Source organism: Platichthys flesus, chromosome 20 (genome assembly GCF_949316205.1).
Source record: "Platichthys flesus chromosome 20, fPlaFle2.1, whole genome shotgun sequence".
NCBI lineage: Eukaryota > Metazoa > Chordata > Actinopteri > Pleuronectiformes > Pleuronectidae > Platichthys > Platichthys flesus.
Genome location: NC_084964.1, coordinates 14548084 through 14569984, shown reverse-complemented (window position 1 = coordinate 14569984; position 21901 = coordinate 14548084). Strand labels below are relative to the sequence as shown.

The window sequence follows — 21901 nt, the reverse complement described above, 5'->3', positions numbered from 1 at the left end:
AATCAACCAAACCATATTAAATCAAGAAATATGACAAACTAGAATAAGCCTCAATAGAGTTCATAACTTCCATTCAATCAAGCAGCACCTATTTGTACACACTCAGAAACGGGTCCCCTGTTGTCATCTGGATCCATTCATTATTCCCTAGGAAATTGGTGAAAACGTCTAAAAAAAATCTCCCACTGTGACAGCATGTGAAAACATTTCTGGAACCAAACCCAGATTTGTCGGGTCCTTCCCTGACCCATTCGTCATCCTTCCACTCGGTTTCGTGATAATCTTCCCACTTTTTGTGTGATGCTGCCAACTATCAGACGAACAAGATGAACACAAACGGATGAAAACACAACCTCTTCGATGGAGGTAAAAACAAAACTTAAAAAGGCCAAGAAAATACTTTTCATATAAAAAAATATTTACGGACAATAGAAAAACACCAGGACAAACTAAAACACCTTCATCTCTGAGCCGATGTTGCTTTGAAAGCCCAAAGCTGACATTACATCATGGCCATGTCACCAGACATCACACATTTACAACCGGCACGGTGCAGACTTTGAGTAACATTTTCAAAATGGGATTGTATTTTGTGCGACACAGCAGACATCTGTGGACCCCCGCCTTCCCCACTGGGACAGAACGAGCATGGCCCTTTGAAGGCGGTGGCTCTGTTTACGCGATAGATTTCATTAAATTAAGCTTACGTGCGGCCTCTTCTCTGCCTGATCAAAGGCACGGCTAAGAGCCATGCCATTCTGCTTCCCCCCCAACTTGACCTAGCTGACACCATCAAATGGGATTTCCATTGTCCTTTCTAATTTTTTTACACTCTGACTGAAACTTTTTTGTCTGGTCAGACTGACATCCCCTTGTTTGTCATGGCCCAGCACCGTTTACAGTCCCACTGTCCCCTCCATTAACGCAATGAAGCCCTCCGCCAATCCAGCAAAGCAACGTCTCACATGTGCACCTTCGGGATGCCCGTGTGATAAGTTGCCTTCCTGGATGAAATGGCTGGGGTTGCCGAGGTCGACCCGGGCCCTGTCTGGAAAGGAGCAGAAATGAGGTCTCAAGCTGGCACACCGGTGGTAGGAAGACTTCAAACCACGGGTGAACGGGAAGATGAGAGAGCAGGTTAAGGGGGGAGACACCCGTGGGAGGCCAGTAGGGGGTGGGGTTGGGTAGTGAGGGAGTGGAAAGACCTTGATATCCACGGAAAGCACAACAAAGCCGGAGCTTTTTACATTAAAAAGAAAGGAGATTGCCTTTTTTCCACTCGACGCCTTTCAGGCCGAGTGTCATGTCCTCCCTAGGCCTGCAGGAAGTGAGAGGCTGAGCTCGGCTATAGCATTTGGCACATCTGAGGCACATCTGAGGGGGCTGAAGTTCCTGCCGTCTGAACACTTGCCTCAGATTTGCAGGAGACCAGACGTACTAGATGTTACTGTGCGGAGTGGATGATCCGAGTTTAAATGTACACTGATCTGACCGTACCACACATGGAGGTGGAAAAATGGAAAATTACAGTCAAACTGAGCAGTCACAGTGTGAAGCAGGCCAATATTCTTTTATTCTTCACGCGGTGTAAGACAATGCTGCTGCTCCCTCCTGCTGTAGCCTCTGTTTTAAGGCCTGACACATACAACTTGTATTCAGTCTGTCAAGTATGCAGTGATATAGGAATAGAAATAAGGACCTAATCGTGTTTAGCTTAACGGAGCGAGCAGATGAATGCCGAGTTTTTCCACGTTACAAAAACACTTTTGCCCTGAAGACGGGAATAAAAATGAAAAGTACGGAAAATTAGCGGCAGAATCAGCCGCAGCAGGTGTTAAGTGCTTGATGATTACGCGCGGTAAGTGCGGGGAGAAGAAAAGTTAAAGATTAATCACCAGCCAATTAAATGCCCATGGTGAGGAAAGCAAACTGTCTTGGCACGGAGATCTCCTCTGTGATCTCAGCTAGCACATCTCAGTGGTGTGCTCGCAGATCACTGGCGCGATATCTCCATCCACACAGCCTGTTTGTGCACGTCGGCTTGTTTGTTCTGCTTTTGGAATGGTGAGGGACCGGGGGAAGGGTGGGGGGAGATGTTATATTTCTAAATTTAATTCAATACAGGTTTTCAAAAGCATATAGCGGTTAATGATATTCGATACTGATCAAATGTTTGAGAAAACGATAAGGGTGAAATATGGACTCCAGTAGCACGAGACTCATGAAGCCTAATTTACATAATGTCTAGAAGAATATTGAGGTTAGATTCAAGTTGGTCTCATATTGTTGATTCCTTTACGTGTGTATGTGATTCTCACATCTTTAATTTCATTTTATAACAAAGAATTCTGATTATAATGTCTTTCCTTTGAAAAATTGTGCATTTTTAATGATCACTGTTACAGTTGTTTCTTCAAATATTTAGCTCTGTGAGAAAAAAGTTGCAGAGAAAAAGTTTAAATTGGAGACAGAATCTACACCTTCGATGCTTTTCAAGGTTTTTGAGTAAATTAGATCATAAGAAAACCACCAAGGTTAAATCTGCTCCTGTCCCAGGTCAGGCTTTAGTAAATCTATTTAAAAGTTCTTTCAACATCCAACTCCATATATTTACTTCTATAACCCCGTCTGAGGTAGTGTGGAATGACTGGACTGCTCTCGAGCTCAAGGTCAACAGCTCTCACACGTCAGCGCCAGCACAACAAAACTGAAAACGCAAATCCACAGCAGATGAGAGACGAAAAGAAAGATATCATTAAAGATACTTGCTGCAAGGTAAAGTTCTGAAAACAGAGATAATATTTTAAAGGTATCTACATCAGGGTAACGAGAAAAGACAAAAGAAATAAAAAATAAGATCCATTTGCGATGAATAATTTCTGACTTTCAACACGTTATTGATTAAGCGGAGTACCTTGAGATGTTGGTAGCAAACATTGTGAACTATAGCAAGTGACCCAGAAGACTGTTGTGTTCATTAAGCTTTGATACAGGCTAGAGATCAAGTCAAGACATACAGCGATTTATGAATTACTAAACAAGGCCAGAGTCTGCAGCCACAACACAAACACACACACAACCTGTTCTCGATAGGCAGCGCTTTCAAGTTCAAATACAAACAGTGAATTAACCTTGGTGGATGCGCCACTGAGCTTCAGCATTGGTCTGCTCGTGTGTATGTGTGTATGTGTGTCTGTGTGTGTGTTTTTGTGAGTCCAAACAATGGATGTAGATACAGACACGTGACACCTTGAAATGTTGTGTGTGAGTGCCGTATGTTGTGTTAAATAAATGTATATACACTGCAAGTCACACTTTATCCTAAATTTCATATGATAATTTAGGATTCAACGAAGTGTTGAAATACTTACAAAGTCTTTCTCCAGCTTCTCCATTTCCTGCTTGTAGCTCTTCAGTCGGCTGTTGAACATGCCTCGACTCTGGACGGGGATCTCCCGCACCTCCAGGTCCATCTGCTCCAGCTGAAACCCACAGTTTATCCACTTAATTTAACAAACATTTCAAAACATTTTGAACTAGGGAACACTTAAGCATATGATGCACGCTACAGGGATACAAATCATGACTAAATGTACAGGGTTTGAGTTCATTCTGATGCAAATTTACATCCCGAATGTGATAGGAACAGCCGAAAATGCATTTTTATGAGAATCATTGTCAAAGCACTCGGTGAGAAGATGCTAAAACAACCTGGGTCTCATTAGTCTCTTTCCATCCGCACAATAATGTAAATGTTGCATTGCTGTGTCCTGCAAAAAAAGTTTCCAATCTATGATAAGAACAAGATGCTCAGGAAAACTCTAAATCAATAAACTTTTTTTAAATAAGTTTGTTCGACAGCATTAATTTCAATTTGATCCGGTGCTGAAGGTAAAAAGGAAAAAAAAATGCCTCCCGCTCGCTTCACTCAGCTGCGAACAAAGTTGCGACAGTGGAAGTCGGTTCTGTAAATAAATTCACAATCAAATATGAGGGCGTCTTCAATGCGGCGTCGTGTACGGGCGCAACAATGTCACAGTGAATGAAGTAAGAGTACATTTGATTCATGGCTAGACAGGTCTCTCCGTGGCGGATTTGGAGGAAACTAATCACCGTGACATAACAAGACAACTGCGACAACAATTTGTCTCTGTCAGGTGACTTTGCTCATTTTTAAGCAGCAACATGAAGACTCCCACCTCAAGATAATGGCTTGAAATGTGTCATAGGGGTGTCACTTAAAAGCAGATTGCGGGAAAGCAATCGTGTGAGGAGGAAGCCTCCGTTCCGCCATGTGAAGTGTGTGTGTGTGTGTGTCTGTGTGTGAGTGCACGCGTCTGCATGTCATGTCACCACGATACAGGTGCTGTTGTCTGGTGCCAGTGAAAATTGTCTCCTCCCTCTTTCCACAAATTCATTATTTAGGAAATGGGAAGAGGAGGAAAATTACTGATCAAAGACGTACCAACTCTCTGACTTCTTCAAGCTGTTTGTCGACATTTAGAACCAGCTGCGTCTTCTCCTCTGAAAGGGAAAAAAAACAGCAACATATTGATCAGCCGACAGAGGAACAGCGATTCATGACAACAACCCAACTCCCCCACAACAGGGGGAGAGACGGGGGAGAGGGAAAGAAAGCGGCGGGGAGAAAAACAACACACGAGGACACATTTGAAGATATATTTACACATTCTCTCCACACGACAAGCCAACATTTGATGTCTCTTAGTTATTGGCGTCTATGAGGCCTTTGTTGGTTTCTGTTGAGGAGCGGTGAGACACCTCGTGCCAACTCAAAGGGAAGGGAGGTGTCAGCTTTGCTCACTTGCCAGAAGTATGAGTCCCACTCACATTGACTAACGCGCCGCTCTGCACCTCACCCCGTGGCTGCTCCGGCACGTTACCCATTGAAACTCATTAGGACTGGCGAGAGTTCCAAAGGAGCGTGTCGACTACAGTTCATCCCACTGTTATTTAAGGCAGCAACATCCCCGCTTCACTTCTGTACATACAAGAGGCTTTGTTCTCAAATTAGCTCTTTGCCATGAAAGTAAACCCCATGAAACGTAGAGGTTTGGTTCGGTTGTACAACAATCGACCGTCGACACACTATTAAAAAAAGGTAAAAAGGACAGAAAATTTATTAAAATCTGTGAGATCCACAGAAAAACCTATAACCCTTGCTTGAACCTATAATTATGATTTCATTGAGGCACTAACTATATTTGCATGGACAACACTATTCCAATATCAACCCAGTTAAGACAGTAGTAAGATTTTCTAATTACCTTAACCCAAGGTGCATACTGTAGAGAAGGAATGACCAAAGTAAGACGTGCAGAGTCTTCTAAACTCAGTCACATTTTGTAGACATGTAGGCTATAGATCTTTTTCACATTATTACCTCCTAGTTTTTGCTTTATTTTGTAACAGGGACAGAACAACAGTTACCAGCTGCTTGACGTCATGATGAGACTCTGCTCAGTAACAATTAAATGGAAAATTGACTGGAATATTCAGAATATTACTGTTATTCAGAATAAGGCAGATGGTAAGAATACTGCTGTCCATGTAAACATAGTCATGACAGTTGGAGTCCCCAAAATTTGACACAATAAATAACTGTTAATACTATATACTAACCATTATATTATACATTTTTTATTTTGTATACAAAACAGTTTACTATTGTATTAGGTAAAACAAAACAGGTTGATCAAAATGCGACGTTACTGCTGATTAAACTTCACAAGAGAGAGTCTCTCTTTTATTTTTCTCCCGCTGTGAGAAGCTCTTCCATTTCCTGTGTTTACTGCATTGTGAGAGAACAGTATCAGCAGCACACTCAGTATAAATACTGTGTGGTTTCCGCACACTTCATTTTGTCATTTGGTACAGTAAATACCTACCCTAAGCCTGCTTTGACATTATGCACTATAAAATACAGACAATAACTTTACAAGGGACTAAGCAGAATCTCAACATCACTCATTAAAGGGGTGTTTATTATATTTGCATGTCTGTTTTTAACTTGTATTGTACGTCACGTGACACATGTAATTTTGAATATATATAATACAAACGAAGGCTTTAACTTAAAATAGAGTAATAACGTCATGATTTTGAAACCAAGGTTTAACTACTCTCAGGCCATATTAACACAGCTTAAATTACTTGAAAGGTAGAAATCAACCGGCATGAAAACCTAGCAAACATTGCTTGAAGTAAACTGGAAAGTACAGATTTAAGAACATAATTCAGTGACAAAGTAATGCGTGATCAGAGAAAATGAAGAGTGGATGTATTTGAACACAGGCAATGTCAGTGAACCGGTTTTTGGCATCTGCAGAAAACAGGGGATCCTGTTTAGAGTAATTCAGAAAATCCAACAATGATCACTTCAACTGAACTTAAAATATGAACAGTCCTAATAGCAAACATTCAGCAACGTTAATACAGAGTCAACAAAGAAATAACTAAATCAAAGCTAAGATCATAAGTTTCTCCGGGCTCACAGGCCAGCTCTACCTTTGGCCAGTCCGAAGATTCATTTTTAAAAACCATGTCCAACCTCACAACCTACACAGCAAACAGCCAAAGGCGATTCACACAAGGGTGAGAAGGAGCTTCCTCGCTCAAACTCGGGCCCAGGCCAGAGGGCTGTGAAATATATATGGATTATTACCAAGACTAAAACTGGCCGAAATATGGCAAATAACAATAAAGGAGTGAAAAAAAAGATTTGCATTGTAGTGACTGACATGCAGACTCATGGCATGAGCTCGGGAAGGTGAAAAAATGGACATTCGTGTTTCATGGCACAAGGCCTATTTCAATGTATTCTTATTCAAATATTCCTTGTACCTCAGATTTTGGTGAATGGTAACAAATAAATATATAAGTTAGCAATCATTTGACTGTTATATGAATTAAGACGGTCATGGAAAAAAAATGTCCCACACGCCACGGCCATTATCAGCAGTTGTGCACATGTGAAGTAAAGGCATACAACAACAGCAATGACAAAAGCCTTTTGTCTGGAGCAATATTAACGTATTAAAACGAGGGGCTGTAAAACCTCAGGCAAAATTCGGCTACTTCAGGAAGAAAAAGCCAGAAGGACTTAAGAAAGGAAGAAAAGAAAAACGTTAACGAGGAGGAAGGGAATTGAAATTCAACTATAAACTATTCTGTTGGTGGCAGAAAAACATAGAACGGGCACTTATGGTTTCTGGCTTTGTACATATTCATACCGGCTTACTCTGACACAGTTAACAGATGGTGAGAGGAAGCAATGTGGAATTACTCGGTGGAAGGGGCTGCCATGAATCTTCAAAGATGCCAATTGCACACCAGAAATCAGCCGAGGTTTTTGTGAGAGCAAGTGGCCTTTGAAAAACCAATGTGCAAGTGTGAGCCTCGAGTAGAAGATTAGCATCCTCAGTAGGGGTTAGATGCAGATTTTAGCAATCAAAACTAAACTAGTAGAGTCAACTAGATGTAGACATTACAGTTACAATCACAAGCACAGTGGCTGATGTGCAAAATGTCGATGATGGATGGTTATCTTACATTACACATTTCGAAAAATATGCAGTTTTGCCTTTCTCTATGGAAAATCCCAGGGGAATTTAGAAAAAAAAAGTTTGAAATGGGAATTGAAAACTGACTGAGTTTATATTTTTACATAATAAGATCACTATAAGCTTGTTGAGTATTTTACCTCCACTTCTAACTGGGATAAGTTTTCAGCGCAAACTCAGAGTTATGAGGTTGTGTGTGAAGAATGACAGACACACAAATAGGCCGATGAGCCCGGATGAATTTTGGCGTGAAGTGATGATGTCTTTTAAAGGCTTTTTAAAACATCATCAGTATCTGAAAGTCCCCTGATGGCATTCAGAAGACAACATTAAAAATTCAAGTTTTAGAGGATCAAGAAAAACTTCTGACAAGAAACTAAGTGCATCAGCTCAACTCGATACAATTTGTCTGAGGAAATCTATTGGAACTCCAAAACTGTCATCTCATTAAAGTCACATTGATCACACTTGTTCATTGTCATCCCTATGTTCTCTCTTTGTTTTGATGTGTTTCTTCAAAGTATATTGACTCTGGTTTATATGTGATGGACATAAATTTGAAGAAGTTGCATCAATATAAGATCAATGCTTAACATATTGCTTACTACATTCATGGCAACAAAGCGTCCACGTCGAACAACCTGAGATATTTATGAATAACCTCTACATGACAACCACTATGAACTAAATTATTTACAACAGGAGATACTATGCTCTTTACATTTTTGCAATGTTCGCCAGACCCAGCTATGTGAACTCAAGACACCGAATCAACAACACGATACAAACACAAATCCCAGAGTTCAAATATAATCTAACCAAACAGAGCATTTGGCCACCGGGTAACTAGGCTGACAAAGTGTCTCATCGTTCTTCTTTCCATCTATTGTTTAAACCCACATATTAGATTTCACAGTAACTGGGGTAGAACCTGTTCAAACATTTATTGGACAGAGGGGAGTTCAACAACAAGCTCCTTCACACCTACAGCCGTTTTATCATTCACCGATATATCAGACACGCAATGGTAGAAGAAACAATGTCATCAGACCTTTTGCAAAGCCGACAATTGACATGTCAGGAGCAGGAAAAGCTTGTGTCTATAGAATAACATAAACAATGGCTCTCCTCTGTGTATGTGTCCCTTTGAGACAGCATGTACAATATAATAGCCCTGATACTCGCATAGAACTAAAACACAGGCACAATTAATGATATAATTTACAGTTTTTCCTGTTATTATATAGAGTCAGTGTGTGTTTTTTTCCCATACAGGTCTGACCTCTTGTTATGACGTGACAGTACCTTCAACTCTATGCTAGATGTGCTTAATTTCTCTTCTTAACACTTCCATTATTAAAGGTAGTAGCTTAACAAAGCAGGTGCACCTTAGCTAAAGGGAAACACATTATGTCATGCATCATTAAAATCAGTGTTTGCCATTGTCACACTGAATAACATCAATTCCAGACAATCCCATACAGCAACAGATGATGAGGTTGTTCCACACACAACTAAAAGAGCACTGTTGATCAAGTAAAGCGTTTTAAACTATATGATAAAATGCTAAATTGCTGAAATGCCACAGGTAAGCTACTCCTGCTACCGTTAGCTTCCTAGCTAAACAGCTAGCCAGCCGCAGCCAAGCGCTTCCAGCTAATAAGCTCAACCCGTCTTACCCCCGCTCAGTTTGGGAACTCTGCCGATTTTGTTGGTTATCTCGGCCGTGGCGGTCCCAAAGTCCTGCTCGTAGGCTTCGAAGTCTGAAGACATGTCGGCGTGCTAACAGGTTGAGGTTGACAGCTAGCTCAGGATGATAATAACAACACGGCTCGAATGGAGTCCCCTTCCTTGAGTCGCAGTGAAATGTGCCCGGATAGGACCTGAACTTTGTTTTTATTTTTATTCCCACGCTGCAAACGGTCCCAAGCAAGCGGATGGAAAAACACCGCTCTGCGCTAATGGATTTTGTCTCTTTCTGTTTTGTTTTTTTAAATTAAATACATTCACAATTCTGTTAATAATTAAATAGTTAAAAGGAAAACAATGTGTCCGCTTCGGGGAGGAAGTTTCTGAAGCACCATGACCATCGTTCCTCCTCGAACTCAGAAGAAATTGGAGAAGAACAACAAGGAAGTGAGCAGGTTAGTCTTTTAATTTCCCTTTGTCTTCCTCCATTTAAACCTTTCGCGAATTCATCAGTACACATTTGTTTTACTGTCAATATTCTGAAGTAACCGTGTTTGTGTATTTTCTCCATCTTGTGGCCACAGCCCCAGCCTGATGCGATAGTCTTGACTAGCTGGTGAACAGGCTAGCGAAGTAGCTAGCTGCTAGCCCTTTTGCTAAAAATCAATAAAACACCTTTAGCCAAATGTGTCGTCACTTATTATTCGTAAGCCCCACTTGTCCGGCGTGTGATGGACACAAACTGTGCTCGGGATATAACGTGTTGCGTGCGAGGGTACCACCGTGTTGCTTTGTTTTCTTCCGGATGTTGAATTAGCTAGCTTGGTGTCATGAGCTAATTATACCCTGAGAAGCCGGTGAGCGTTAAAAGCTGTGTATTTAAAGTGCAACACTGGTGTGTAGTGTGTTTATCAGTGTGTTGTTGTGTCTCCATCTATAAAGTCCTGATGGTAAAATACAGTTTTGATCAATAAGATCATGTGAAATGCAAAAAAACTGAAATTACATTAGAAACAAGAGATGGTGAAATACTGTAAACATGCTGATGCTACGTTAACCTCATTATTAAGGGATGGGGATTGAAACAATAATTTTCAATCGATAGCAATATAGAAAAACATCAATATATATATATATATATATGATGCTTATGCATTGTGAAAGCACAAGGAGGAAGTAGAACAAAATGTTCAAGCTCAGAGTTGTGAGTGTTGTCATTCTCTGTCCATAATGAAGGGTTTAAACCACAGCCCTTAAACAGGAGCCAAAATCAGTCATAAAAAGAAACAAGAATTTAATATGAACTTTCATCGTAAATAGTTTCAGCATAGGGTTAGAGTTAGGGGCTAGCTTTTGGCACTGAAAGCAATACAAAAACTGAAACCAGATACAAGGCAAAACATTTTTATCAAAGCTTTATGATTCTGACCTTAGTTTGTTTTTTATTTCTCTCTAGATGGGGAATCTGAGTTTGTCACAAGGATAGTGTGCTCCGACAGTTGACTGGAGAGGATGCTGCTCTTTGCCACGGCAAAGAACAATGGGACACGGAGAGCCCCAGTGATACAAGACCAGGACAGTTGCCGGCTACTCAGAGGACGAGAAAAAATATGTGCATCGTCCCCACCGCTGTCATTGCAAGATAGCAGAGGAACAAATTAACACATTGTGGAAACTTGGTCGATACAGTTCAGGACTCAACTGACCAACATATTGGTTCTAAACGTGCGGCAACAAAATGAACTTCCTGTCAACTTTGGTGACATTTGAGAACCTCCATGAGGTCCGGAGACTGTGCCACTGGGGACCAGTCATAGCCCTGTCTGTCATTGCTATATGCTCCACCATGGCAATTGTAGACTCCATTATCTGGTACTGGCCCCTAGACACTACAGGAGGAAGCATTAACTTCATCATGCTCCTCAACTGGTCGGTCCTCATCCTCTACAACTACTTCAATGCTATGTTTGTTGGACCTGGAAACATCCCTCTTGGGTGGATACCAGTAAGGACAATGCGCTTTACCATTTTTACTCAAAGAACAGTTCGGTACCATGTACTGCAGAGTGAAACTATTATATATTTGGAATGTTGCAATGATATTTTTGTAATTTGTTTATCCCAAAACAGGAGAATCAACTGGAAAGCCAGTACCTACAATACTGCAGAGTGTGCCATGGGTACAAGGCCCCCAGATCCCACCACTGTCGCAAGTGTAACAGGTATTTTAATTTATTGCCAAAGTAACAGAGGGTCGTATCTCATATATGAGATATACTTGAGAAAAATAAGATCACATAGATGCAGCCATGAATGCAAATAGATGAATTTTCTAGAGCAAGACACTACAGCTGAGTCATGGTAGTGCATTTTTTGTTCGTGCAGTGCTGTAACGTGTCTGTTTGACTTTTAACTGAAAACTTGAATTCTACTAATCACTGCACATTGCAAAAGACAAGAGCTGATAAACGTACACAACCCTCAAAGGCCTGTCAAGGTCAAACAAGCATCTGATTTCAATCAGTTTTTGTCTTTTAATTAAATTTATTCAATGATTATTCACATCGACACTGAGCCGTTACACATTTGCAGTCTTATTCTGGAAAAGAAAGATGAACTTTTCGCTTTATGTTCTCCCAAACAACCAGTGGATTGCCCCAAGCATTCCTCTTCTCCTCTGCTTCCCCTCCCACAGGTGTGTGATGAAGATGGACCACCACTGCCCTTGGATCAATAACTGCTGCGGCCACCTTAACCACGGCTACTTCACCAGCTTCCTGCTGCTGGCACCTCTGGGCTGCGCGCACGCTGCCTTCATCTTCATTATGACCATGTACACGCAGCTTTATGAGAGGGTGGGTGGTCTCCTTAACCCACTACACCGTGCTATTGATGGCTTACCATCATCAGAGCTTATCTCAAGCTAAAGTTAAGCAGTTTATTTTCCCAATTTGTAAAAAAATTGCCAGTAACATCAAGATCCGTTCTTTGTCCTCACTGCAGATTTCATTTGGCTGGAGCACTGTGAAGATTGACATGAGTGCCGTGCGGCAGTTTCAGCCCCTCATGCCCTTCAGCGTTCCTGCCTTTGCTGCCACACTCTTTGCCTTAGGCTTGGCCCTGGGTACCACTATTGCGGTCGGCATGCTTTTCTTCATACAGGTAAAGTTTGCATCTGTGTTTTTTAATTTACCCACGCTGTTGGCTATTTTTGACCTATTCTAAATACCAGAGTTAATTTTAAAAGAAAATATTAGTTTTCTCTGATAATCAAAACAGTCTTTCCTTTTCAGATAAAAGTCATCATTCGAAATAAGACCTCGATCGAGTCGTGGATCGAGGAAAAGGTCAGAATCTCTCAGTGACTTTGCTTTATGTTGATATTTGTATAGTTTAAAACTCATTTTTGGTGTTTGATCTAGAAAAAATATTCTAGTGCTTTTTAAACCTCACAGTATTCCAGGATTATAATCAACATAGTTTAATCTTTTGTTTAAGTTCTTTTCTCGGAATCAGCCTTCAGTACAATGTAGTTCACTGATTACAGAAACATGACACCACCACACCCACCTGATTTTTTTCCACTAGGCCAAAGACAGAATACAGCACTACCAAACAGGGGAGGAGTTCATCTTCCCATACGACCTCGGCAGCCGCTGGCTGAACTTCAAGCAAGTGATCACATGGACAGGGATGCCCAAGGGTGATGGTATTGAATGGCCGGTCCATCCCAAGTGTCACCAGTACACCTTAACTGTAGGTTGGGGTTTATGTTTGGTCTGCTACTCCCCTTATCTGATAGTTGAAAATATTTTGTGTAAATGAGAAGTTATCATAAATCGGTCAGACCCTTTATACATTTTATGTGAAGCAGTGAGATTAATAGTGTTCTTCCTTTCTGAATAGATTGAGCAACTGAAGCAGAAAGCTGATAAACGAGTAAGAAGTGTAAGTATCTGCCAGATCTGTATTGTGACACCGATGTGGGGTTGTTTACACAAAGCACAGACACACAGGAGTAGGATTTAGGCTGGAATGGCAAGGCTCTGCATGACCCCATTTGTGTTGTTTTATAAGAACCTATGCCATTTCATGTAAGTATGACCGGTTTCTGGCTCATAAACACACATCCTGTGTCTATCTTGTGTGAGTTTAGTTGTTGTTCGAGCATTAGAATAACCACATATCGTGTTCGACTCGGCCAGCAGGTCCAGTACCAGGCAGTGGAACACTACAACGGAGCTTGCTGCCCTCTCAGCAAGGGTATCCAAACATTTTTCAGAACCCCCTGCACCGAGGAGCCCAGGATCCCGCTCAACAAGGGGGACACCATCCTCGCCACCCGTGGAACCAAGTGAGTTCATTCATTTATTTTATTCTATTGTATTGTATTTTATTGTATTCAAATGTACCGGCTGCTATGACAACTTAAATTCCCTTCGGTTTGAATAAAGTAATCTATCTATCTATCTATCTTAAACTATTATTTTTGGTCAATCTTGGAATTCTTCACTTCAATTGTGTTTGATTCTCTTTAGGTGGTGGATGTATGGAGACAAAGTTCTGAATGAGGATCAAATGAGAGGTAAAAATGACGGCATTACAGCTGCTTTTGCTGTTGTTTGATTTATATTTTATTTATGTTTTTAAATTGACTCTAAAAATGTCCATCTCTTTCTGTTTTGTCGTTCCAGTGGGGGAGCGTGTAAGGGGATGGTTCCCAAGGCGATGCGTGGAGAAGTGCCATTATGACACAGCGGCCAGCGATAGCACCAGCAAAAAGAAACAAAATTAATGTATTTCAACTGGCTTTGTGTAGAGAAGGGGAGTTCAACTGAACGGAAGGCTTCAATGTTCATTAACATGCATCCACTGAAGATGTCATGCCTCATGCTGCAGGCTCACCATCAATTGCATACTCTGATTTAAAGTTTCTCCAGACATTTCAAGCCCAACTTTAATTTGTTTTAAAGGTCCATAGTTCCCTAAATCTTACCGAGCACTTTGCTGTCAATTCACGTCTTAACGAGAAGGACTCGTCCCCCCGGGTTCAGTTTGACTCCTCTGACCAAAAAGTGAAACCCAGCAAGAGTCTTAATTTTCCAATAATTGCCACCGGGCTTTAATGTGACTCCATTGTGATGACTTTTTACTTGAATATGTTGTGTTTACTGGTTGATGTCTTTTTTTGCTATATATGCAAATGCCTCGGCCCAGCTAACCCCAGGGCTCCGTCATGCAACTCTTTCTACAGTATGGAGATAACACGGAATTTCTTTTTATTATTTTTGTAAAAACGAAATGTTGGCCTCAAAGTATAAATTAAACATATAAACCTTGTTCAAGAGTTGTTTTGGTTTATGTCTCCTTTAATAATAGGTAAGTATCTGTACGATGGGGCTTGTAACCAAATACTTGCACAACATGAGCCATATTTATTTTAAATTAGTCTCCATCCGTAGAACTTAGTAATGCACACACCCTGAGGATACCGAACTGGAAGTTACAAGAGTTCAGAAGGTGTGGTTGTTTGTTTGGTTTGTATACACTTGTTTCAATTTCGCTTTTAGGTTTGAACTAAAATGTTATCTTATATAATCAGGCCTTAAAGTCATGTTTCTTCCCTATATATATATCTGTATTGCATTAACTTTCATTCATGATTTTCTGTCTGTTACTATGATTATCTGCATATTTATTTATATCTAATATATTTATATATTGGATATACAACCAGTTCTTCTCACAGTAAAACTCCACGCACCCATTATGAACCGCACTTTAACCCTTAACTGCAATATTATCACACTGCAATACTTATTTTTACACTGTATATATTAGTCTTTAGTCTATTCATAAGTATTATTATCCTAACACTTAAGTACAACTTACTGATGCTTATTTTGACTCTTGCTGCCGTAATATTGCAAGTTTCCCCATTGTGGGACTTAAACAGGATAATCTTATCTTTTATACATAGATAGATTTTTATTGTGATATATTTGACATATGTATTATTTTATTTACCGTTAACATTGTGTGTGTGTGTGTGTGTGTGTACGGGCTGTGAAAACGGCCCCCCCGAATTGTGTGACACGGCCACACGTCACACAGCCTTCACCCAATCGGGGGGCAGGGGAGACAGCGACCACTGACCACCCAGTGTAGTTGATGTGTGGGCGACTTCCACCCAGTGTCAGTCTGGTTACTCTGACTGTGGTGGACTGGAGTAACCCGGGCCGCTCGTTGAGGACCAGCAGGAGAACCAGTCGTCCGTCGGGATCGATCAGCGGCTTGAGCGCGACTCGATTAACCCGCGAGTCCCGACGCTGTCGCTCCGCTCGACTCAGGTGAGCTCGTGCTAACGTGCAGAGAGCGCTCCCCGTCCAGACTGTCACTTCCAGAGCGAGACAACAAGCGAACTGGGAGTTAGCAGGACCCAGAATAACACCATCGAACTTAGCTCCTTTCCATCGGGCCGGTCCATGTTAGAATGGATGTTTGTGATGCTAGGTTTCTTTACAGGCAGGGGTGCTACATAGCTAGCTAGCTAGCCACGACTTTGCTGACACTCTTGTAACCTAACCCTAACCCGTCACCTCGGGTCAACTTGCCAGCTGCTATTGTGAAGACATTACTCGTTGGGACATCGCGTGGACAGCTGTGTAGACTGTAAGAGGACATGTTAGCTTCCATGCTAAAGTACTTCCTGCGAATGACATTCGGGTTGTCCAGTCAGGATGCTTGTGGGCGGGACCAGGAAAGAGGAAGTTCCATGTTTTTCAACATAGTTTAATATTAAATGATACAAACAAGACATGTCATACTTAAAATCATCAGTCATTGAAATAATGTCAACAAGACTTAGCCACGTTGAACAATAAGAAGATGCAGAGAATATAAAATACACAACTCCAAAACACTGACACAATTAACTGAACTGTCACTTATTGTTAACATATTATTGTGACAATGTAAAATAGGAGCAGACATTTTGAAATGGCAGTGCTGATGTCAGAGGTATTGAATCATTCCCTTGTTGCAGCCCAGAGAGACACTGCTGGTCTGTTCACCATATTATCTCTAATTCCTAAAGCCCCTCAGCTTATCAGTAACTACACTATGTTTGGTAATAGCGCGTGAACAGCCCTGAGTGATGCAAGAGTCACAACCTAGATTCTTATAAAGTATATAAACAAGTGTATACAATATAAACCCTATAAGGCTATATAAAGGAAGTCTAAAATACAGTATACTGGTGAAATATATAATGAAATAATGCAAAAGTTGATTGCATCAGTGTTATCAACCAATAAACAACCCCCACTGACCTCCGACCTCCTGTGTAGAAAGATCAACCTGATTTAAAGCTTTAATCATTGTTCTTGAAAAAATATCATATTGTAATACCACATCTTCAGCTACAGTTTTTTTATGCAAAATTTACTCCCTCCTTATGATCTTGCAACAAACATATGTCACATTTAATATAAAGGTAAGCCATAGAGTGTAGACAAAGAAGAAGAAATGAAGCCAAAATATCCCTGACACGTCGCTGCCATCTTGTGCTTTTGGAGACTGAGTCTGCACAGTCGTGATCAGAGGATGCAGCCGCTGTATCATGGTCCCGTCAATACACACGTCCGATCTATCACTTGAACATACATCAGTGTGATGAGAACTACTTAGTTTGGTCTGTGTCCCATCCACTAACATGGAGGTGACAGAGTTAGTAACATATTCTGTAGCTAGATACTTTGGCCTCACTTTTGTAGAGCTGTCATGTCATCCCTCTTTATACAGTCCATGAACACTTGCCAAAACCTACAGCATAAGCTTAATATAACGCAATGTACATATTGTTTTATATTTTCTTTCCCTTTCTTCCTCTGACAGAAAACAGTGAAGGCCGTGAGTTCCCTGTGTTATTGGCCAGTAACATGTCCATGTTCACTACGGGCATCCTCGTGCTGACATCTCCTATCCACACTCTCCCGCTGCGCATCGCTCCAGTGCTCAGCTCAGCCGCTCAGCTCGTGGAGCGCACGCTGTACGTCCACCTCCACCCGGGGCTCAACTTGGGGAGTGGGAGTCAGCAGCGACCGGCTTTCATCCCGCCATTTGTGGACCTGTCCGCGGTCATCACCCGCCTTTACAGCAATGCGGCAGATATATGCGGCCACCTGGATATCCGGGTGTTGCTGACCAACGTCCGCGCTCAGTCGGGCAGTGTTACAAATGGCCCCTTCCCCAGCCCACAGCCTCTGTCTCACTCCCCCGACGTGGTGCTCACAGACTTTCCCCTGCAGGACCCAGGTCAGTCGCACCAGGTGACCCAGTGTCTGCAGAAGTACACTGGCCGCTGCTACGTCTGCAGCCCCAGTCTGACCTCGGTGCTGCTTCATCCACAGCTGATGAAGCTGCAGGAGAACGTGGAATGTGTGACAGAGCCCGAGGGGAAAGGAGAACCTTTGGAAACGTATACTGATGTGGTGGTCGGGGGGACCTTTGACCGGCTCCACGGGGCCCACAAGACGCTGCTCAACATCTCATGCCTGCTCGCCAACAGAAGGTTCCTCATCGGGGTGTGTGACCAAGCAATGCTGAAAAGTGAGTGGTTCAATGTCGGTATTCCCATTTAGGTAAACTTGCAGGGATCTTATATTTTGGATGATCTGTGAAAACAAAAATCACAAGGCAGCCCCCCCCCCCTTGTTTTCCTTTTCCTCCTGTTCTCAGAGAAAGTGCTGAAGGAGCTGATTGAGCCCTACTCTCTACGGGTTCAGATACTAGAGGAGTTCCTGCAAGACATCAAACCATCACTGGAGGTGGAGGTCGTGCCCCTCGACGACCCCTTTGGAGTGTCTGTGGTCGACCCCCTGCTGCAGTGCATTGTGGTTAGCGAGGAGACGAAAAAGGGAGGCGAGGCTGTGAACAAGAAACGCATTGAGAATGTAAGTTAACAGCATGCATGGAAAAAGGAGATTTAAACTTCAATGTTTATTCAGTGTACATGCAACATTTTGGTTCAAATCACTGGCGGAGCATTAAGGTGACCAAGGCAACTTCAGGGCACATGTTTGATGTCTTATGTCTTCTAAACCAGGGTCTTCCAGCTCTCGTTCTTCACGAGATCCAGCTGCTGAAAGACGCCCACCACACCGAGACGGAGGAGGAGAAGATCAGCTCCTCCAGTCTCCGCTCTCGACTCCTGGGCACCCTCCTTACTCCGCTTAAAGTAGGTCCTGTGGAAAAACTGTTAACATTTTGACAGTGCAGGTTAATGGATACCAGTATTATATGTTCAGTGTAACTCATTGAGGGACTCACAAGAAAAGGACAGTACCAGTCTTCTTTTTTTATCACAACTTTTCCGTACCCTATCTGGAGATCAAGTACATGGCACTGTTTGATTTTCAATAACTCACTGAGTAAAAACGTTTTTCATACAAGGGTCAAAAGAACTTTAATGTTTAACAGTTCTGAAAGGAGCTGTCTCATCCAGGTGAAAAAGTACTAGCTTTTCTTTTCAGCACATGACAAAGTACAGTCTCCTTGCTTTTGACTGTGAAACAAGTGGAAACTGAAATATCGTTTATATAATTTTGTCATGGCAGGAGATTTGTCAAATTTCTGTCCATTATTTTAAAGTGTTATTGGAAAAGGATGGTGTGTTTAACAAATATGTTAAAGAAAAGGGACTATGGCGTTGTGTTTAGAGCTGTGGTATTTGTCGTTCTTCGATATAAACATCCTAATTCTTAGCGTTTGTGTTCTGTGGCTTGCCCTCTCGTGTGTCCCCTTCTTGCTGCGTTCCAGGACACATCCCATCTCCCTCCCCTCCCGTACGTGATCGGCCTGACGGGAGGCAGCGGCAGCGGGAAGAGCTCCATCGCCAGGAGGATGGAGGCTCTGGGTGCCGTCCGCATTGACTGTGACAAAATGGGCCACGAGGTGTATCAGCCGGGCGCAGCAGCTCATCACATGGTGCTGGAAGAATTTGGCTCAGGTGAGAAAACAGGTGGTGGGACGGAGGTTATTTTGTGATACCCCCCCTACCCCCCCACACACACAGTTTACTTTGATGAAATATAGATCATAATAATTAAATTGCACCGTTCTGGTAAATGTTGCTGTGTGAAATCGAATGCATCTCCATACAATGACAATTCGTTTTTTTCATTTTGTAGATATTCTGAATGAAGACAAAACCATAAACAGACGGGCATTAGGAAAGAAGGTTTTTGGAAATCAGGTAATCAGTAAGAATAATTAGTCGGTATGTTTAAAAAAAAAGAAAAAAGACATGTTACACTTCATCACCGTGCATCGACAATTTACCAAAGATTATGTTTTTCATGCAGGAGCGATTAAAAGCCCTGACAAATATTGTGTGGCCGGAGATAGCACAACTGGTGAAGAAGGCAATCAGCCAAGCCAGAGAGGAAGGTAATCCATCTTATATTTATTCATCTTAGTATTAAAGGACTGTCCCCTTTCTTTTCACAATCCCTTTCAATTATGACATATATACACAGATACAAATAAACAGTGCTTTCACTTTGTATTCGTAGCGATTCACCCCATTGCTCATGTAAACCTTTGCTCTCTGCAGGTAAACAGGTGTGTGTGGTGGACGCAGCAGTTCTCCTGGAGGCCGGCTGGACGGACATGGTCCACGAGGTCTGGGTCACCGTCATCCCAGAGGACGAGGTAACTCGTAATGTGGTGGGACAGAGATGGAGTCCCATCAGCCTGAGTGACTGTGATGAAAATGTGTTGGTGTAAAGGTGATGACTGCTTCACGTGTGCACATGTACTGTAGATGGATACCTGTGAAATCAGGATTCCTCACTGAACGCAGGATGTAGAAAAATAACAGTTTTTCAATAAGGGGGGAAAAGACTTACAGACTTGGACCTGCCTCCCTCTTCGATTCCCCTCCTCCCTCAGGCCGTGTTGAGGATAACGGAGCGAGACGGTGTGACCGCAGAAGATGCCCTGCGCCGGCTGAGCAGCCAGTGGTCTAACGCCAAACAAGTGGAACACGCCAACGTGGTGCTCAGCACGCTGTGGGAACCAGAGGTCACGCAGAAACAGGTCAGACGCACATCACTCTTCAGTTTCGTGCTCCTATCTTTGCATGACATTGAATGATTTTAATTTTGAGTATTTGTTTGTGATTTTCTTTCACTGGCTTTTTTTTTTTTTTTTTTTAAAGGTGTTGAAAGCTTGGAAACTTCTTCAGAAGAGGATCCAACCGAGACAGTAGGAGCATGTGTGGGTCCCTCCGTCGTCCCAATCCAGACCCGTGCTGTTAGAGCAGACTTCAGGTCCGGTGACGCTTGCACAGAATCAACTGATCCACACGAGGAAACTTTGCCTTAGAAAGAAGCGCGAGCGGCCCACGGTGCCTTTGCAGCGATCCCAGCGTGCTTCCTCTCATCTCTGACCAAGACTCGTCCACTTCCCACCGGTTTTTAAAGAGGTTTTGCTGAATGACGTGTGGATGAGGGGGAAGAACTGACCTCGTTGCTGCCTTTAAACGGATACCGTTGTTTCTAAGCGTCAGTCCCAACATTCAGTCCTAAGTCATTCGAGATTTGGTGACCAAACTTTTCTGCAGAGCCAGTATTTTAGTCAGCTGACGACACGTTACATGCTCTGTCCTCTTTTCATGGCGTCTATAACTAATATGAATGTAGCTTAGAAAATAATCTAATATTAAAAGGGAAAGAGGGAATTAAATGATGCATCTTTGTGGTTTCAGGGGTTTGAGAAATGAAGGTTAATTTCATTTTAAGTATTAAATGAATGAATAACATGTGCGATAGATTTATAATATTATATACTCTTACTTTTCACGCTGAATGCAGGTAAATGAACTGGGCACGGGAGAAGATCCAAATTTAGGTAAATCAAGCTCAGTCACATGGATTGAATATGGAAATCCCCACGCTGCAGTGAGTCAGTGAACATGGCCAGTAGACACAGCTGTAGACGAAACAGCTGTGTCTCAATCAAATCTGCAGAAAATTGGTTAATTGCAATACAAGAGAATGAACCTGGTACCATTTTGTGTTGTCTAAGAGCCAGTAGTCACATGACCAACCTTCTGCTTCTAGATCGTCTGAGTATTAGTGTCTTCGCAGCGGCCACAAAGTCGCTATGCGTTTGGCTTACTACTGTTGCAAAACATAACAGTAAAATACAGCTTTTTTTCAATATTACAGGCTTCTTCAAAGTGATGTGGCAAGTTGGTCTAAATAGTGCGAGATGTATTGTTTTCTTTATTTCATTGTCTTGCTTGTAACCTGCAAACTCAGAGGATTGCTGTATAAAAATGGAACAAGCAGAATAATAAAATACACTTAAGAGCACGAGTGAATCCTTGAGTTTTCTAATCAATTTGATCTTTTTTTAAATGTGATGTTGAAGTTTATTCAAACCCCTGTGTTCTATTGTCAAATAACATGGACAGTCTCATGACAGTCGTTCATCCGTCTGTTATTTAGAAGGATTTTGCCAAAGCTTCAACAGATTTCAACCGAACTTGGAAGGATGTGGTTTATGTCCAGAAAAAAACATTACATTTATCCAGTTATTTCTTTCCCCCGGTCTCGACCTTT

The 21901-nt window shown here is 42.0% G+C and overlaps 3 protein-coding genes across 7 annotated transcripts in view; 2 read left to right on the top strand and 1 right to left on the bottom strand.

Annotated features, from left to right (window-relative positions):
* The window catches only part of vti1a (vesicle transport through interaction with t-SNAREs 1A), a 98776-nt gene extending 89331 nt beyond the window's left edge, over positions 1-9445 (bottom strand). For all 4 annotated transcript variants that reach the window (XM_062414241.1, XM_062414239.1, XM_062414242.1 and 1 more), the window contains exons 1-3: positions 9263-9445; positions 4466-4524; positions 3372-3482 (exon numbers count right to left, since the gene is read on the bottom strand). In XM_062414241.1, coding sequence (XP_062270225.1) covers positions 3372-3482; positions 4466-4524; positions 9263-9356 — 264 coding nt within the window. In that variant the 5' untranslated portion in view covers positions 9357-9445. The remainder of the gene's footprint in view (positions 1-3371; positions 3483-4465; positions 4525-9262) is intronic.
* A 52-nt stretch (positions 9446-9497) lies between these two features.
* zdhhc6 (zinc finger DHHC-type palmitoyltransferase 6) lies at positions 9498-14612 on the top strand. 2 transcript variants are annotated; one of them, XM_062414237.1, is made up of 11 exons: positions 9498-9727; positions 10729-11277; positions 11403-11494; positions 11968-12127; positions 12276-12434; positions 12566-12619; positions 12861-13028; positions 13179-13220; positions 13481-13626; positions 13811-13857; positions 13967-14612. In XM_062414237.1, exons 2-11 carry the CDS (start codon positions 11011-11013, stop codon positions 14065-14067), a joined length of 1236 nt encoding a protein of 411 aa, XP_062270221.1. In that variant the 5' UTR covers positions 9498-9727; positions 10729-11010; the 3' UTR covers positions 14068-14612. The 2 variants fall into 2 exon arrangements, with proteins under 2 accessions (XP_062270221.1, XP_062270219.1); XM_062414235.1 differs by having other exon boundaries at positions 9500-9727; positions 13478-13626.
* Positions 14613-15414: 802 nt separating this feature from the next.
* Positions 15415-21652, top strand: coasy (CoA synthase). Its single transcript, XM_062414232.1, has 10 exons — positions 15415-15622; positions 17169-17882; positions 18012-18226; positions 18379-18510; positions 19092-19281; positions 19463-19527; positions 19637-19721; positions 19888-19985; positions 20226-20372; positions 20494-21652. The coding sequence occupies exons 2-10, from the start codon at positions 17213-17215 to the stop codon at positions 20542-20544; spliced, it is 1653 nt and encodes a 550-aa protein (XP_062270216.1). The 5' UTR covers positions 15415-15622; positions 17169-17212; the 3' UTR covers positions 20545-21652.
* The last annotated feature ends 249 nt before the right edge of the window (positions 21653-21901 follow it).